The sequence below is a fragment of the Myxine glutinosa genome, chromosome 5 (assembly GCF_964187855.1).
Source record: "Myxine glutinosa chromosome 5, kmMyxGlut1.1, whole genome shotgun sequence".
Taxonomy (NCBI): domain Eukaryota; kingdom Metazoa; phylum Chordata; class Myxini; order Myxiniformes; family Myxinidae; genus Myxine; species Myxine glutinosa.
In genome coordinates this window covers 153,865,645-153,884,405 of record NC_136265.1, presented here as the reverse complement: position 1 = coordinate 153,884,405, position 18,761 = coordinate 153,865,645, and the positions used below count along the sequence as shown (strand labels likewise).

Below are 18,761 nucleotides of genomic sequence, written 5' to 3'. Positions count from 1 at the left end.
GGGTGTATTGCAATGGTTTGTCGGGTTTGGCTGTGGGTCCAGAATAGCTCCCATTTCCTTATGTTCTTCCACTTTTATTTTGATTCTTCTGTTACAACGCCTTCCTTATCTACCTTATTTCCCCCCGACGAGGCCTCTACATAATTTCATGCGGCAGAATTTCGTGCATTTTGAGTGAAAGAAGTGAGACGAAGTTGTAGGAGGAAGAAGAGGCGCGGTCACTGTGGAGGCCTCAATCGTGAGTGGAAATGGCGGGAATTGCGTTTGTATCGCAAAGTAAAGGATCTGCATTCATTTCTGAACTTGTATTGGTGGATTGTAATACATCTGCATTATTTTTCATAAAAAAACTTTATGTTGAACTTTAAGGCTCCAAGCACGGACTATATATATAGCCCTCATTGAGGTAAAAATAAAAGTAAAATCCTGCTATCGCTTGCCAAGCTAGCCGTTCCCCCCTCCCCCTCCTCCTCCCCTCTCCTCTCCTCCTCCCCCTCCCTCTTCTCCCCTCTCCTCCCCTCCCCCCCTCTTCTCCCCTCCCCACCCTCTCCTCCCCTCCCCACCCCCTCCTCCCCCCCCCCACCCCCCCCGTTCCCCTCCCCTCCACTTCCTCCTCCCCTCCCTTCCCCCGCCCGGCAATGCCGGGTACTTCCCATGGCCAGCTGTACGTGGGCTGCTCGAGGGTTGGAAAACCAAGCAATCTTTATGTCTTGGCACCAAGTAAGAAAACCAGAAATGTTGTATACCAAGAGGTTTGAGAAATTGAAAATTGACAAATCGTCATGTAGGAAATGTACTGTGATATTGCTCTAAAATATACATGTTCTTTTCATCATATATTTGTATTATTCTTATTCAACCCGGGCGAAGCCGGGTACCTCAGCTAGTATATATATATATATATATATATATATATATATAGAGTCACGTGAAAAAGTAAGTACACCCCATGTAAAGTTTTGACTTTTTCAACATATTTCAACAGTTATTTGATCTTCATTTCAACAATATTGATAGATAAAGGTGATATAATATAACAAATATCATGAAACATTTACATTTTGTAGTCCATTGTATAATTTAAATAAACATGAATGCAAATTTCGCATGTGGAAAAAGGAAGTACACCCTTCGCTCAAATAGGTGGTATTGCCCCCTTTGGCAGAAACAACCTAAAGTAGGCGTTTCTTATAACTGTCTACCAGTCTCTGACATCGACTGGGAGAAATTTTTTCCCACTCCTCCATGCAGAATTCTTTCAGCAGCTGTGTGATGTTTGAGGGGTTTCTTGCATGCACAGCTCATTTCAAATCTCCCCACAACATCTCGATGGGATTTAGATCCGGGCTTTGACTTGGCCATTCCAGAACCCTGAATTTCTTTCTTTTCAGCCATTCCTTGGTGGATTTACTGGTATGTTTAGGGTCATTTTCATGTTGCATGGTCCACCTTCGGTTGAGCTTCAACTTTCCAACAGATAGACTCACATTATCCTCAAGCACCCTCTGGTACAATGAAGAATTCATAGTGGATTCTATGATGGTGAGCTGCCCAGGCCCTGATGCAGCAAAGCTGCCCCAAACCATAATATTTCCACCACCATGCTTTACAGTTGGTATCAGGTTCTTGTGGTCAAATGCTGTCTTTGGTTTTCGCCAAACATGTCTTCTGGTACTGTGGCCAAACAGCTCTACCTTTGACTCATCTGTCCAGAGCACATTGTTCCAGAAGTGCTGGTCTTTGCCTAGGTGTTCGTTGGCAAACTTTAGTCTTGCCCTGATGTTCTTTCTGGACAGCAAAGGTTTCCTCCTGGCACACCTCCCATGTAGATCAAATTTGAGCAGCCTCTTTCTAATGGTAGACTCGTGCACTTTGACATCAACAGTGGCAAGAGTTACCTGTAGGTCCCGTGATGACATTCTGGGGTTCTTAGAGACGTCTTTCGGCATCTTGCGGTCTGCTCTCGGGCTGAAGTTGCTGGGGAGGTCTGGCCTGAACAAGTTGGCAGTTGTTTGGAATCTTCTCCATTTGTAGATGATCTTCCGGACAGTCGAATAATTGATTTCAAATTGTTTGGAGATCTTTTTAAATCCCTTCCCAGACTTTAGGCATCTATAACTTTCTTTCTGAAGGCCTCAGAGAGCTCTTTTGATCTAGACATGGTGACGCCGCACACTTCAACAACAAAGAGCAAACCAAACTAAATGTCGAAGGTTTAAATAAGACAGGTTCCTCCAAGATCCTCTCTAACGATGTTCTAATCATTTGCACCTGAGCTGGTGCACCTGATTCTAATTTTAGGTATTTGAAGTCGTGATAAATGTCGGGGTGTACTTACTTTTTCCACATGCAAAATTTGCATTTATGTTTATTTAAATTATACAATGGACTACAAAATGTAAATGTTTCATGATATTTGTTATATTATATCACCTTTATCTATCAGTATTGTTGAAATGAAGATCAAATAGCTGTATGTTGAAATATGTTGAAAAAGTCAAAACTTTACATGGGGTGTACTTACTTTTTCACGTGATTGTTTATTTATATATATATATATATATATATATATATATATATATATATATATATATATATATACACACACGATGTGTCTAACTGTCTCTAAAATACACATAGTCTTATGAGGAATATAATGGCCAACAGTGAAATCAATAAGCTATGAAGTGATCACAGATATAATATGGAAGAGTAGTCAGATGACCATTAAGAAGAAACAGGCCGTGAGTATGGAACTTGCCAGTATTGAAGGTAATGCTCCAAGTTAGTAAATACATTTTAGAAATAAAACAGTTGGAAGTTACATACCTGCAATATCCTTATCCAGATACCACTGGGCTCTTTTTCTGTCACAAGTGGACAGCAGTTGTCCATCTGGAGCACGTAGCAGGCAGTTATCATGCAGTGGAGATTTTCTAGAGATACAAAACCTCAAATTAGTCGTCTGCATTCAGTAATTATTGGGAGTGAGATCGTCCAAAGTGAAATACATCTCATATTATCAGGGTAAGATGACTTTTATAAGCAACTTTCGAAATCTCTTTCTTCAAGGAGACCTCAAAATGATTTCTCACAAGGACATCATCAATTCAAGAAAGATGAGATAACCTCATCATAAATTCAAAAACTACACAGCAAAAACGGCTCTACTATAGGCAACGATACATAAATACCTTTAGAATCCTAAAGTTAGCCAATTGACCATTTCCACCTTTTTTATTATCACTACAAGTTATTAATCAAATGTAAAATCAGCAAAAGTTTTTTTTTTTAAACACTAATCAATTTGATTATCATCTTCAACTTCATTTTATATAGTCATACACATTGCATTCAGAAAGTATTCAGACCCCTTCAACTTTTTTCACATTTTGTTTTGTTGCAGCCTCATGCTGAAATCATTTAAATTCATTTTTCCCTCATCAATCTACACTCAATAACCCAGAATGACAAAAAAAAAAAAAACAGGATTTTAGAAAGTTTTGCAAATTTATTAAACAGAAAAAACTGAAATATCACATTTACATAAGTATTCATACCCTTTGCTATGACACTTGAAATTTAGCTCAGGTGCCTCTCATTTCTCTTGATCATCTTTGAGATGTTTCTACACCTTGATTGGAGTCCACCTGTGGTAAATTCAATTGATTGGACATGATTTGGAAAGGCACACACCTGTCTATATAAGGTCTCACAGCTGACAATGCATATCAGAGCAAAAACCAAGCCATGAGGTCGAAGGAACCGCCTGCAGAGCTCAGAGACAGGATTGTGTCGAGGCACAGATCTGGGGAAGCCTACAAAAATAAATTCTCTGCTGCATTGAAGGTTCCCAAGAGCACAGTGGCCTCAATAATTCTTAAATAGACGAAGTTTGGAACAACCAGGACTCTTCCTAGAGCAGGCTGCCCAGAATGTGAAAAAAAGCACACAGCCAAGACAGTCTGAGAGTCCTTTAGGTGCTTTTTTGTAAACTCCAAGCGGGCTTTCATGTGTCTTTCACTGAGGAGAGGCTTCCGTCTGGCCACTCTGCCATATAGCCCAGATCGGTGGAGTGTTGCAGTGATGGTTGTCCTTCTGGAAGTTTCTCCCATCTCCACACAGGATCTCTGGAGCTCAGCCAGTGACCATCGGGTTCTTGGTCACCTCTCTTACCAAGGCCCTTCTCCCCCGATTGCTCAGTTTGGCCGGGCGGCCAGGTCTAGGAAGAGTCCTGGTTGTTCCAAACTTCTTCCATTTAAGAATCATGGAGGCCACTGTGCTCTTGGGAACCTTCAATGCAGCAGAGAATTTTTTGCAGGCTTCCCCAGATCTGTGCCTCGACACAATCCTGTCTCTGAGCTCTGCAGGCGGTTCCTTCGACCTCATGGCTTGGTTTTTGCTGTGATATGCATTGTCAGCTCTGAGACCTTATATAGACAGGTATGTGCCTTTCCAAATCATGTCCAATCAATTGAATTTACCACAGGTGGACTCCAATGAAGGTGTAGAAACATCTCAAAGATGATCAAGAGAAATGGGATACACCTGAGCTAAATTTCAAGTGGCATAGCAAAGGGTCTGAAATATCACATTTACATAAGTATTCAGTTTTTCTTTTTAATAATTTTGCAAAACTTTCTAAAATCCTGTTTTCTCCCTGTCATTATGGGGTATTGAGTGTAGATTGATGAGGGAAAAATGAATTTAAACGATTTCAGCATAAGGCTGCAACATAACAAAATGTGAAAAAGTGAAGGGGTCTGAATACTTTCTGAATGCACTGTACAACAAACTCGCCCGTAAACTAGAAAGTTTAAGTTAACAAATTGAGGTTTTAATCGGGCCATCCACTTTGAAAATTAGCGGTGAGTCTGGCTTTGGGATTTATAAGATCTTAATGCTGAACTATCCAATCAGTCTCCTTCATCCAAGTCATGGAACCTTGTCAGACCAGTCACTGGTGTACGCTCCCATCCCGCCCCTCACCTCAAACAGCATTACTGCAGACTCCGACTGAGATGCAACAAAATGTCTGAACTCTTTGCCTCCAAATTGCAAATACACAACCCATCCCATTATGTTCCCATCGTACCCTGATGTAACCACCGTCTGCTGGATAATTTGTGGGCAAAGTATCAACAGGTGCGAACTGTCATAGGTAGGGTTTAGCAGCCATCTGTATGAAACCTGGGCAGTGCCCAGGGGGTAAAGCCCCCAGATTCTGTGGCATTCAAATGGTTTTGAGGGAGAAATCAGAGTAAATTGCCTCAAAACATAGAGGAAAATAAACGATGTTGTCATCACAAAACTTTAAGACTATAGTTACTTTGATGCAATTATCATACTACATGTAATTAGCCACGCACGCAAGGAGAAAAGTGGGGTTAAGCAATTGGTTCATGTCCGTCTGCCCATGTGTCATTTTTTCTGTTAGTAGCTTGTACCTGTTGCCTCTGGTAACTTGTTGTTGTATCTGTTGCTGCGTTTCAGCCTGGGGAGTACCTGCTGAAATCTATCTGTCGGTTTCTTCCCGACATCTTTGTTCTTTTCACACTTCTTTGTTCTTTTTCCACATTTCTCGTTATTTATTCCAATTCTTGCTTTTTCTTTTGATTTATCTCTTTTACCTTTGTTTCTCTCTCTTTATCTGTGAAAGGAGAAGTGAATTTTTGCAAAAATAATTCTGTAAGGTTCACGTGGCTGTGCATGAATGGGTTTGAAGGTAGTGCAGTGGTAGCGGAAACCCAAATCTTTTCTCCATCGCCTCCTTTTTGATCTTGTAACCGCCTGACACCCCCCCCCCCCCCCCCAACCCCTAGGTTTCTGCAGGGTACACATGGTCTGCCAGAAACCCTCTTCTCGTCAAACTCCCAAAATCCAGACTTTCTGCTTGCACTCATTCATTCCTCTTTTTTTTTGAATGCCCGTGGAACCAACTCCCTCAATCTGTTCGATGTAATTCTTCCCTCCAGGGCTTCCAGACAGCTGTTCCCCACCATCTCATGTCACCCCCATATTATCCACACGCATGATTTTTTTCCTACCTTCAATAAATAACCCTCCACAATCCCACCACTTTCTCAGTTTCCAGATCACTGGGTTTGCCCCCCACTCCCTCACCTGTGCCACACAAACGTAGCATGTATATCCTCCTCTGAAATTTGGTAACTTTCCTAATTTTTATATTTATTCATATTATTAACGCACAGGTTGTAAACCTGGTGCGTTATAGCGTTTGCCTGGGAATTTCTGTCTCTCCAAAAGTGAAGCTCCAACAGTGTAGACGTTTCTGTCGCTCAGATGTGTAAACATGACGTCATCAAATCTATATTTAGGCTAACCATGGGCTACCCCTTTGGCTGGTACGCGGCCGCTCGCTAGTACATAATATAGGATATATTTGTTATATGTTATGTTATAGGATATATAGGATATATGTTATATGATATAGGATATATATAGGATAGGTTATAGGATATATATGTTATAGGATAGGAATATAGGACCCAAATGACCCAGAGGACCCAAATGACCCAGAGGACCCAAAGGACCCAAATGACCCAGAGGACCCAAATGACCCAGAGGACCCAAATGACCCAGAGGACCCAGAGGACCCAAATGACCCAGAGGACCCAAATGACCCAGAGGACCCAAATGACCCAGAGGACCCAAATGACCCAGAGGACCCAAATGACCCAGAGGACCCAAATGACCCAAATGACCCAAATGACCCAGAGGACCCAAATGACCCAGAGGACCCAAATGACCCAGAGGACCCAAATGACCCAGAGGACCCAAATGACCCAGAGGACCCAAATGCCCCAAATGACCCAGAGGACCCAAATGACCCAGAGGACCCAAATGACCCAGAGGACCCAAATGACCCAGAGGACCCAAATGACCCAGAGGACCCAAATGACCCAGAGGACCCAAATGACCCAGAGGACCCAAATGACCCAAATGACCCAGAGGACCCAAATGACCCAGAGGACCCAAATGACCCAGAGGACCCAAATGACCCAGAGGACCCAAATGACCCAGAGGACCCAAATGACCCAGAGGACCCAAATGACCCAGAGGACCCAAATGACCCAGAGGACCCAAATGACCCAGAGGACCCAGAGGACCCAGAGGACCCAAATGACCCAGAGGACCCAAATGACCCAGAGGACCCAAATGACCCAGAGGACCCAAATGACCCAGAGGACCCAAATGACCCAGAGGACCCAAATGACCCAGAGGACCCAGAGGACCCAAATGACCCAAATGACCCAGAGGACCCAAATGACCCAAATGACCCAGAGGACCCAGAGGACCCAAATGACCCAGAGGACCCAAATGACCCAGAGGACCCAAATGACCCAGAGGACCCAAATGACCCAGAGGACCCAAATGACCCAGAGGACCCAGAGGACCCAGAGGACCCAGAGGACCCAGAGGACCCAAATGACCCAGAGGACCCAGAGGACCCAGAGGACCCAAATGACCCAGAGGACCCAAATGACCCAGAGGACCCAAATGACCCAGAGGACCCAAATGACCCAGAGGACCCAAATGACCCAAATGACCCAAATGACCCAGAGGACCCAAATGACCCAAATGACCCAAATGACCCAGAGGACCCAAATGACCCAGAGGACCCAAATGACCCAGAGGACCCAAATGACCCAGAGGACCCAAATGACCCAGAGGACCCAAATGACCCAGAGGACCCAGTCATCAGAGATGTCTGGGTCATTTGGGTCCTCTGGGTCATTTGGGTCCTCTGGGTCCTCTGGGTCATTTGGGTCCTCTGGGTCATTTGGGTCCTCTGGGTCATTTGGGTCCTGGCCAACCTGGCCAACCAAGGCCAACCTGGGCGGAATCCAAGTGGATTCACTTGACTTGTTTTCAATATTTGTAAAATTCAGTTTCATTTCTGGTTCTTCCCCATTTTTCCTTTCCACTTGTGTGAATGAGAGTTTACGGCTATCTATCTTGTCCATCCCATGCATCTTCCCCTAACCCTCATACCTCCCCACATCACTTATTTGCCCACATCTCTCTATTTTGTCCCTCGTCCCTGCTGTTACTTTCATTCTGTAGTGTCCTGATCCTTTTAATGTTCTAGTTCCTCCACGACCCTCGACTTAGTCGACAAAAAAGAAAACATAAAAATATGTATAGTTTTTTTTTTTCCCAGCAGCAACTCCAGCAATGGTTCAGCTCCAACAATGGTAGCTGGTAGTAGTCATGCGTTACAATGGTAGCTGGTAGTAGTCATGTGTTACAATGATAGCTGTACCTCAAAGCGTGCCTATATCCAGGCACCTTTCTTTTGACGTTGCCATCTTTGTCTGCAGTGATTATAGTTGTACCACGACCTCTGCATGGTGAGAGAGACTGCAAAATCGGATCTGCAAAGCCCCGATATGGGATATCCACCAATCCCACACATCGAGTCAGAACCCAGGCCCATGACACAAGGCTTTCCTGAAGAGGATAAGGGACATACACAAGGAAACTGCAAATTGAACTTCCTGTTTTATCTTACTATAATTCACCAAATGTCCGTGTGTCTGTGTGTGTGTCCGTGTGTGTGTGTCCGTGTGTGTGTGTGTCCGTGTGTGTGTGTCCGTCCGTGTGTGTCCGTCCGTGTGTGTGTCCGTGTGTGTGTGTGTGTGTCCGTGTGTCCGTCCGTGTGTCCGTCCGTGTGCCCGCCCGTGTGCCCGTCCGTGTGCCCGCCCGTGTGCCCGTCCGTGTGTCCGTCCGTGTGTCCGTCCGTGTGTCCGTCCGTGTGTCCGTGTGTCCGTCCGTGTGTCCGTCCGTGTGTCCGTCCGTGTGTCCGTCCGTGTGTCTGTCTGTGTGTCTGTCTGTGTGTCTGTCTGTGTCTGTCTGTGTGTGTCTGTCTGTGTCTGTCTGTGTCTGTCTGTGTCTGTCTGTGTCTGTCTGTGTCTGTCTGTGTCTGTCTGTCTGTGTGTGTGTCTGTGTGTGTGTCTGTGTGTGTGTCTGTGTGTGTGTCTGTCCGTTCCCAGGTACCGCAAAAACGGCTGAACCGATCGCAACGAAATTTGGGGTGGGTAATCCTGGGACCCCCTGGAGTAATATAGGCTTTATTGTTTTTCTAATTTCAGCTTTGGTCTCCAGCATTTTCAGGTTTGGACTCCTGCCTAACGTTATTCTCCCGGGTACCGAAAAAATGGCTGCACCGATCGCAACGATACACCTCCATGCCCGTGGGATTCCCACAGGTGACCCCACTAGTATTACTATTTTACTTGCTTTTAGAAGAAGTATGACTGATGCCAATAAATTTCATGTGCAATAGTGTGGTTTAAATATTTAAAGAGGAGGAGAGGCAATAACTAAATGTTGTAGGAAGGGAAAAGGTATATAAATAAATAATTTAAGGTGGTATCATATGTCGACAGTGGTAATGGTAAAGTGCAAAAAAATAAATTAAATAAAAGTTCAATGTTTGTGCTGGAGATAGTAAAATGGAAATCTACTATATAAAAGCCGTTGGTCTGTGTGTCGCCATTTTTCTCAGAGATGGCTGAATGGATCTTTGTCAAACTTTCAGAGGTTCATCAGTGAGTGCCTGGGAGTGTATTAGGCCTAAAAAATTGTCAGTTTGTTACTTGGCACAATTTTTTATTTTTTTTTGCAATTATGTTGATCTCTCCAGTTTGTGTGTTTGTTTGTTTGTTTGTGTGTTTGTCTGTCTGTCTGCTCACTTATACTTGCCTACAGGTCACAATTTTAAACTGATCTTCACAAAACTTAACCAAACGGTGGAATTCGTGGTCCGACAAAATCTTATATATTTTGATGTCAAAAGGTCAACATAGGCCGAAGGGCAACCACTTTTTTTTTTTAATTTCTAAAATCCTCAATCCTCCCCCCTCCTAAAATCAGGTGGTTTATATTCGTGGTGGTTATATTTCGTGGTGGTTATATTTTTATTTTTTCGTTTATATTATAAATATTTTTATTTTATAAAAATATTTTTTCGTGGTGGTTATATATATATTTATTTCGCGGTTATATTTTTCGGTTATATTTAAATATACGCGGTTATATTTTTTCATGGTGGTTATATTTCGTGGTGGTTATATTTTGATGTCAAAAGGTCAACATAGGCCGAAGGTCAAACGACTTTTTTTTTAATTTCTAAAATCCTGTCCCCTCTCGTCCCCACTCCCCCTCTCCCCCTCTCCCCCTCTCCCCCTCTCCCCCTCTCCCCCTCTCCCCCTCTCCTCCCCTCTCCTCCCCTCTCCTCCCCTCTCCTCCCCTCTCCTCTCCTCTCCTCTCCTCCCCTCTCCTCCCCTCTCCTCTCCTCTCCCTCCCCCCTCTCCTGGTAGAGTCCCTTTATACAGAGAGTTACGACACGACGATGCGGAAAAATACGGTCACGTGACTCAGGGAGCCATTTTGGGGCCAAATTCGCGTTCGCTTAACTTCTCGCGTTTGCGTGTTATGCAAGTACAATCGATTCGACTACCTACGGAAGCCTTAGTTCACTGAAAATGCCGGGTTGTTGTGCATTTGGATGCACAAATAGACATGACAAGGGTTTCAAGATGTACAGATTCCCTTCAGATCCCAATAAACGTAAAATATGGGAGAATAAAGTCAGCCGTGTGGGCTGGAAGCCGGCTTCGTCTTCAAAGCTTTGCGAGGTAGGTCAAGTTACTGTTCAGTCCCATGTATTGTATTCCTTTAATACAGGGAGCACCCGGTTCCCGTAGAGAACGGGTTAACAAATTGAATTATTAACCTGTAATGGGATGCAACCCTAGACAATCTTGAATACATATTTCTTTCTATTTCTTCTTCTTTCTTGATAAACAGGCACATTTTGATCCTCATCAGTTTGAATGTGGACGTGCTGATCAGAAAATGAAGCTGAAGAATTCTGCAGTGCCTACCATTTTTTGCCATTGAAGGACCACAAAGTCACGAAAGTCTCCAAAAAAGCGTGACCAGCCTACAAAAGAAATGTGTCCACCCAAGCAACATGAGACATCTCTCCTTGTAGACCATCCTTCTCTCCTTGTAGAAAGCATCTACTTCTCAGTCGACCAAGAAGGGGTATCTGAACTTGGCCAAGCTGAGCGTGATAGCCTGTACAATTTGGCAGGATACTGTGTAAAGAGTGTAAAGGTAAACGAAAAAACGTGTGACTCATGCATCCAGGCAGTGATGAAAAACTCACATGACAAAGCACACCAGGCCTCAAAGCTTACCCAACTAAAAGAATACAAAGAAGGAAGCCTTATTAAGGTATCTGATTCTGTGTTCGACATGGTCTCCAGAGTTTAACTTATGTTTCGTAAGGTAGAGAATGACCTCATGGACAAGAACAATGTCAAGAAAATGTTGATGGAAAAGGCACAGGAATTGAGTTCTGACATTTCTCTACCAGTATGTCACAATCTCAAGGAAAAACTGATTAATAAGTTTATCAATGCACGACTGCATTTTTATCGCAAGAAGAAAACAAGTGAATTGAAAAAGGAAGCCGAAAGAAAGAAGAAAGGAGGAGAGCTTGGGAGCAGGAGTATGGCGATGAGGAAACTGGCCAAGAAAGTAAAGTGAATTATTTAACTTTCACATTATAGAGACTACAAGTAATTCCCGCAACAAGCTGTCATTGTATCATAGTGAAAACCGTTAATTTTTTTGTTTGAAAACATTGGATACTTTGCTTGACAGTACATTGTAGTGTATTTTCTATATTTCTATTTAGAAAAAGAACGTTCAGTTCACAATATGCCAACAGTTTGATAATAGCTAGTATTAGGAATCATTTCTAGAGAATGGTTATGAATGGTTATGTTGTAAATTCAACAGGGCTGGACAAAAAAAAGAAGTCTCTGTTTGGCATTATTGTGTATTCGTGCATGCATCTTAAGGAATAGCTTGCCCATGTTGCATATCCACTTACCCTGTATTTGGTGTTGCCATATTTTTTTTTCAGGGGAACACAAAAGTTCTCAAAAAATTCCACATAATGCAATGAAAGTTTTAATGATTGTAAAGATAAAAAGCAGGAAGTTGCTATTCATATTGGGGTCTCAACCCTCACAAGACCTCTAATTTGTATCGTTCTTCAAAATGGTAGAGATAAATGCTAAAAAAAAAAATCATCACATATTGCAATTTTGACAGCTGGACTACGTTTCATTTATTCTGATTGTACCTGGATCTGTTGCTGAATGTGGTTAACTGATGAAAAGAAAGCTGAAAAGGTTAATTTACAGTATGTGTGCATTGACCGAGACCCTGTGTGTGTGTGTGTGTGTGTGTGTGTGTGTGTGTGTGTGTGTGTGTGTGTGTGTGTGTGTGTGTGTGTGTGTTTATCCCGTGTGTGTGCATGTGTGTTTTAATGTGTTGATGTTTGTGTGTATGTATGAGTTTATTGGCTCTGAAAACTCATTAAATTTGTTAGTTTGATAATGTTTACATTAAATTCATTTCTTTCAGACAAAACACACGTGTGTTTTAATGCTCCCCCCCCCCCAGCCCCCCCCCCCCCCCCCGCTTTTCCTATCCCCTTAATCGTAGAGGTTAAAGATTATTTTAGGTTACAAGACTACTTTGTCACATAGTATGTTCAAATTCCCTCCAAGCATCGTGAGTAACCCAAATTATTATTGCCAACATCGCGATAATGAGGATTCAGAAATCACCCATTTTCTCACTTCTAATCAACCGCTCATTTTTTCAGACAAACTAATATCCCATTATAGGCAATCTGGAACATAATGGAGCTAATACTCATAGACCTACATCTCGATACAATAAAAAAAAAAAAAAAAAAAACATTCACCGTACTCCCTAACCCGCCCCGTGTTTGTGCAGTGGTGGCTGGTGCATTGCATTATACACGCATAGCTCATAGTGCACTGTGCATGTGCCGGTTCAATGGTTCTGCACAATTGACCCCAAAATGGCGGCGTATTCTCAGTTGTCGTAACTCTGTATAAAGGGACTCTACTCCCCGGTAGAGTACCTACATAAAGAGAGTAGCGACAACTTCCGCATTGGCGCCATTTTGTTTCACTCGCCAGCGCGCGGTGCGAGCGCTTGCCGCACCGCCAGTGAACTAATATCTACATGGTCCAAACCTTGGCTGTATGGCAAAGTCGTTCCCCCCCCCCCCCCCTTTATGCAACTCATTATCCTCTCTCTCTCTGTGTGTGTGTGTGCATGTCCCAGTCCGTGCACGCCTTTATCGTCCGTGCACGTCTATCGTCCGTGCACGTCTTTTATCGTCCATGCACGCCTTGCAGTTGCACAGTTCCTCAGTTGATTTGATGCATTGCAAAGACGGTCTTTGGGACATATTTAACACAAAATACTCGTCGTGTGTGTGTGTGTGTGTGTGTGTGTGTGTGTGTGTGTGTGTGTGTGTGTGTGTGTGTGTGTGTGTGTGTGTGTGTGTGTGTGTGTGTGTGTGTGTGTGTGTGTGTGTGTGTGTGTGTGTGTGTGTGTGTGTGTGTGTGACTGGGACTGGGTGCGTGTGACTGGGACTGGGTGCGTGTGACTGGGACTGGGTGCGTGTGACTGGGACTGGGTGCGTGTGACTGGGACTGGGTGCGTGTGACTGGGTGCGTGTGACTGGGACTGGGTGCGTGTGACTGGGACTGGGTGCGTGTGACTGGGACTGGGTGTGTGTGACTGGGACTGGGTGCGTGTGACTGGGACTGGGTGCGTGTGACTGGGACTGGGTGCGTGTGACTGGGACTGGGTGCGTGTGACTGGGACTGGGTGCGTGTGACTGGGACTGGGTGCGTGGGACTGGGTGCGTGCGACTGGGACTGGGTGCGTGCGACTGGGACTGGGTGCGTGCGACTGGGTCTGGGTGCGTGCGACTGGGACTGGGTGCGTGCGACTGGGACTGGGTGCGTGCGACTGGGACTGGGTGCGTGCGACTGGGACTGGGTGTCTGGGACTCGGTGTGCGCGACTCGGACTGGGTGTGTGCGACTGGGACTGGGTGTGTGCGACTGGGACATTGACATCCCAAAACATTGGGGTCCATGGTGGTGCTCGGCCACAAACAAGTGGTCCATAAGGTGGTGCTCCAAGTTCGTTTGCTCGAGAAAAGTAAAATTCTTAGTCGAGGCAATGGTAGATCACATATTGTCATGGCAAAATCATTTTATGACTGAGGGTAATATGATTACAAATAGGGTTTTTGGAAATAATGTACTATTATATCGAGTATGTCTTATTGAGTTTTATAAGCAAAATGAAGAAAAAAAAAGATATTGTCTTCTTGGTAAATAATTAAATAATACAAATACACACATATACACATACACACATATACACACACACATATATATATACACATACACACACACAGACATATATATTGTTGCGGATATGGGATTTGGCCTCCATATCCGCTTGTAAATATTCCCCTATTTCCCCAATACCCCCCAACTATCCCCAATCCCCCATTCCCTAGTCCCATTGCCTGTAAATAACACTCTGTAGAACCGACCTTCCCCTTCTTCCCCCATTAAATGTCGTGCCCAGGTCCACCGCATCTCACGTAGACAACTTTCGGACATCTTGCTAGTTATTCTTAGTCTATGTCAGTTAAGGACTCGTTTCCATTAATTCTGACTCTTCGTTGCACCAGAATGTGATTGTATGGCACCAGTAGTGAGTTTAGGACCTCCCCATACCTCCTCCCATCTTCCCCATGAAACAACAACAACAACTACAACAACAGAGGGGTGCGGCGCGGGGAGTGTGCGTCCTCACTCCGGCTTGGTTAGCCGCCATTGCCCATGCGCTCCACGGGGTTACCACGAAGGGGCTGGCTGTCAGCTCCTCGTCAGGGGCGGAGCCCGGTAACCCCCCGCAGCCAGTGAGAAGCGGCGGGCCGATTCCATCTGCGGCGGAGCTAACGAGCCGAGGGCGTGTCACTCCCCGCCGGATATGCGCAGCCACTTACCGGACGTGAGGTCAGATGCGCCCCCAGCTTGGAAAGACAAGTCGCGACCTCCGAGCGCTGAGCGACCTCCCCGCATCTTTGGACCGGACCGGGTCGATTGTCCCTGAGCCAAGAGTGCACCTTGAGCCATCGACTACCTGCCTTCCTTGCCATCAATCCCCGTGTGAGTCAGTTTTGTCCCGTTTATCTGTCGTCTGTCGGGGTTACTATTAAGACCGTAATTAAGTGCCTATCTTTCTATGCTGTCCCTCTCATCCCTGTAATCTAAACGTTCCGATATATTATAACCTCCTCCGGAGGTCTTGAGAACTGTACCCTTGGTGTCGTGTCATTTTAACCCAGCCGTTGTGTCCTTTTCCTCAATTGATTTAGCGTAGCGCGACTCGGCCAACGTTCGAGTGTAATCGGGTAACTTGTGCGAACACGGCGGCCATTCCGCTCGGCCCAGCATAACATCTTAATAAGTCGTGTCCGTAACAATTGGTGTCAGGAGTGTCGGATTCGGACCTGGGACTAAATTCATTTAGCCCAAATTTTGGAACACCAATTGTACCATTAGGGTAACAATTGGTGTCGAGGAGTGAGATTCGATCCGGAGCGCGTTTTACGCGCTCGAAATTATAACGGCGAAATTTGATTGTGTTTTACAAAATATAAAAACCCGAATTTTGAAAGTCGCGCTATGGCAGACCAAGTCGGCTGGGGTCCGGTAGAGGAGAGTGAGGCAGGGTCGATCCAGGACCAAATTGAGGGACATGAGGAGAACGAAGCAGTGAGGGTAGCAGACGCACAAAATAGCGTCGTTGCGCCCGACGTTGCGGGCGCGCAAAATGGCGCCTCGCACATGGCCACGGCGACCACGCCCGCGACCGTGGTAGCGCCGCTGGTGGATTCGAACCTTTTCCTCCTGCAAATGAGGGCCCTTATGGAACGAATGGGAGACCAAATGGTGGGAATGAGGGCTGATAGTGAGCGGTTGGGAAACCAAATGGGGGTAATGAGAGACGAAGCGAGGGGTACCGGTGAGGGGTTAGACAAGAAATTTGGGAAGTTAGACAATAATTTTGAGGAGTTAGACAAGAAATTTGGGAAGTTAGACAATAATTTTGAGGTGTTAGACAAGAAATTTGGGAAGTTAGACAATAATTTTGAGGAGTTAGACAAGAAATTTGGGAAGTTAGACAATAATTTTGAGGAGTTAGACAAGAAATTTGGGAAGTTAGACAATAATTTTGAGGGGTTAGACAACGGGATAAAAGAGGTGAGAAATGGGTTAATGGGGGTAGAGAACAGAATGGCCGCTCAAGAGAATCAAATGGAAGGGATGCAAAAGGGGTTAGAGGGGTTAGAAAACAGGATGGAAGGCAAATTGAGGGACATGAGGGACCAAGCGGAAAGGGAAGTTAACCAAATGGGGCAGCAGATAGAGGGGGTCAGAATGGGGGTAGAAACCAAACTGGATGCTCACAGGGAGGAAATGGAGCAGATGAGGGTGGCATCTGGGCAGAAGATGCAAGAAATGGGAGAGGAGATCAGAAGAGGTGTGAGTGAGGAGGTCGGAGGAGTGCGCGAGGAGGTGAGGCACTGTAAGGAGCACATGGAGAAGGAGGTGAGAAAGGGGACTGTAAAATTGCAAGGGGGCATAGAGGACCTGACGCAGGAGGTGGAACAGCTGACGGAGGGACAAAAAGGACTAACGGAGCAGGTTCAAAGGAACACTGCGGTATTAGGAGGGTTAAAGGCGACACAAAACGACATAAAAAACGACTTAATAGCGACAAAGAGGGAATGTCAGATGGTACGTGAGGGACTGACAGCGAGGTTGGACGAGGTGGTAGAGGTAATGGAGACGAAGGACCGGCAGGTGAGGACGCACCTGGAAACGGTCAAGGTAGCCTTAGAGGACGAGCTTGAGGAGACGTACCGGGGAATAAAGGAGGTGAAGCAGAAATTAGAAAAAGTGGAAGAAGTGGTGAGCGAAATTAAGAAGCGACGGAGAGGGGATAAGAAAGAGATAAAAGAGGAGATAAAAGAATTGGTCCAAAGTCTGTGTTTGGATCGTGATGATGTGCTCATTAACCGGATGAGGGATTCGCAGGTGATGGAGGAGAAGCGAAGAGGAAGAGGACCCGGTGTAAGTGGTGACCAATATGGTCGTGCGTATGATGCGCCAGGGGATTTAAGAAGCTTGGGGGTCGAGATGGACCCGGGTGTTCGTGAGAGGCCGTGGGTGAAGTGTGCGACAGGTCTGGTGTGCGAAAAAGGAGGTGTGCGAGAAAGTCCGACTCTGGGGTGTGTGAGGAAAAAGTGCGTGCCAAGGAGTGAGAGTGCTGGCGAGAGTGAGTCGGTCGTAGCACGTGTGCGAGGGAGCACATGGAAGCGTGGTGTGGTAAGTGTTACAGAGGGTGTGACGGGAGAGTGTGCGCGAGAAAGGTGTGTGACGGACAGGTGCATGGGGAAAGAGTGCGCTGTCAAAGGCAAGGAAGAATGCACACCTGTGGTGAGTGTTACAGAGGGTGTGACGGGAGAGTGTGCGCAAGGGTGTGCGCGAGAGAGGTGTGTAACGGACAGGTGCATGAGGAAAGAGTGCGCTGTCGGGAGTAAGGGTGAGTGCGCTGTCAAGAGTGGAGGTGAGAGAAGTACGAGTGACACGGAGCGTGAGTTGGTGGCGACAGGGGAGAAAGGAAGCACACCTGGAATGGTAGAGCGTGAGTGGGAATGCACGCTGGAATTGGTAGTGAGGCACGTGGTTGGGTGTGCGAATGAGAGCACACCTGTGATTGTCACAGAGGAGGTGACCGAGGAGGAGGCGCGAAGAGGTGTGTTGGTGAGGTGTGCGACCAACGAATGTGTGCCAAAGTGTTCGGTGGTCAGGTGTGTGACCAAGGCTGTGAGTGGAATGAGGGTACCTGGGTGTGTAAGGAAAGGTACGAGGAGCATGGGAACGGCTGGATGTGTGAGCAAGGAACGGGCTGCGGGGTGTAAGCATGCAGGTGAAGCATCGACGTTAAACGGAGCAGCGGTTAGGTCGACTTTTAGCCGAATCGGGCCCTCGGTGCGTGCCGGGCCTCGCTTTGAACGGCCGCGTCCGTGCTCCACTAGGCGGAGCTGGCAGCCCGATAGAAAGGGTCGTCATGGCGACCACTTTTTGGTGAGACGTGCCGGCAGGTCGAGAGCGGGACATTGGATGGCTCCGTGCCGAGATGGTGCGTGGGATCTCGGCACGGGTAAGCCCCCGTCCCTGCACCGAATGCCGGACGCATCCAGCCGCTGGCACGGAACAACCCGCATTCATTGCTCGGCTTTACGAAGCCGGGCTTTGGACGGGAATTGGCGCACCGAGAGGCATTAGTGAGTAGACTGGGTGATGAGGTTAGTGTTTTGGCCCCAAAATTAGAGAAAAACAAAATTTGATGATTGGCAAAGGAGTGGCAGTAATGATTGGCAGATGATGGGCAGTGATTGGCAAATTTTTGATCAAATTTTTGATTTGTTGAAATTTGATGTGCAAAATTGGTAGTGAGCGATGGGCCCGGTGGGTAAGGGTGGCATCCCTGCCACCCTTCCCATGGTGGGGCAAATGCGCAATAGCTTATGGGGTGTATGGCAGTGACAACTAGCCCGGGTGGGTTAGGTTATATTGATAGGGCCCTAGAAGATGACATTAGGTGACGTTAAGTTTAGTTAGTGACTGATACCTGTAGTGGGGACGCAGGTAGATTAGTATGGATGATAATGACGAGGGAGCGCAATAGTTTAAAGGGACGACTGGGAAGCGCAAGTTTCAGAGGGGAGTAGTTAGC

The 18,761-nt window shown here is 45.9% G+C and overlaps 2 protein-coding genes across 2 annotated transcripts in view; one reads left to right on the top strand and one right to left on the bottom strand.

Annotated features, from left to right (window-relative positions):
* The window catches only part of LOC137416859 (phosphofurin acidic cluster sorting protein 2), a 984,123-nt gene that overhangs the window by 768,853 nt on the left and 196,509 nt on the right, over positions 1–18,761 (top strand). The window lies entirely within an intron of this gene.
* The window catches only part of EXD2 (exonuclease 3'-5' domain containing 2), a 115,549-nt gene that overhangs the window by 56,980 nt on the left and 39,808 nt on the right, over positions 1–18,761 (bottom strand). Inside the window, 2 exon segments of the mRNA XM_078778897.1 lie at positions 2,830–2,936; positions 8,288–8,475. Coding sequence (XP_078635023.1) covers positions 2,830–2,936; positions 8,288–8,475 — 295 coding nt within the window.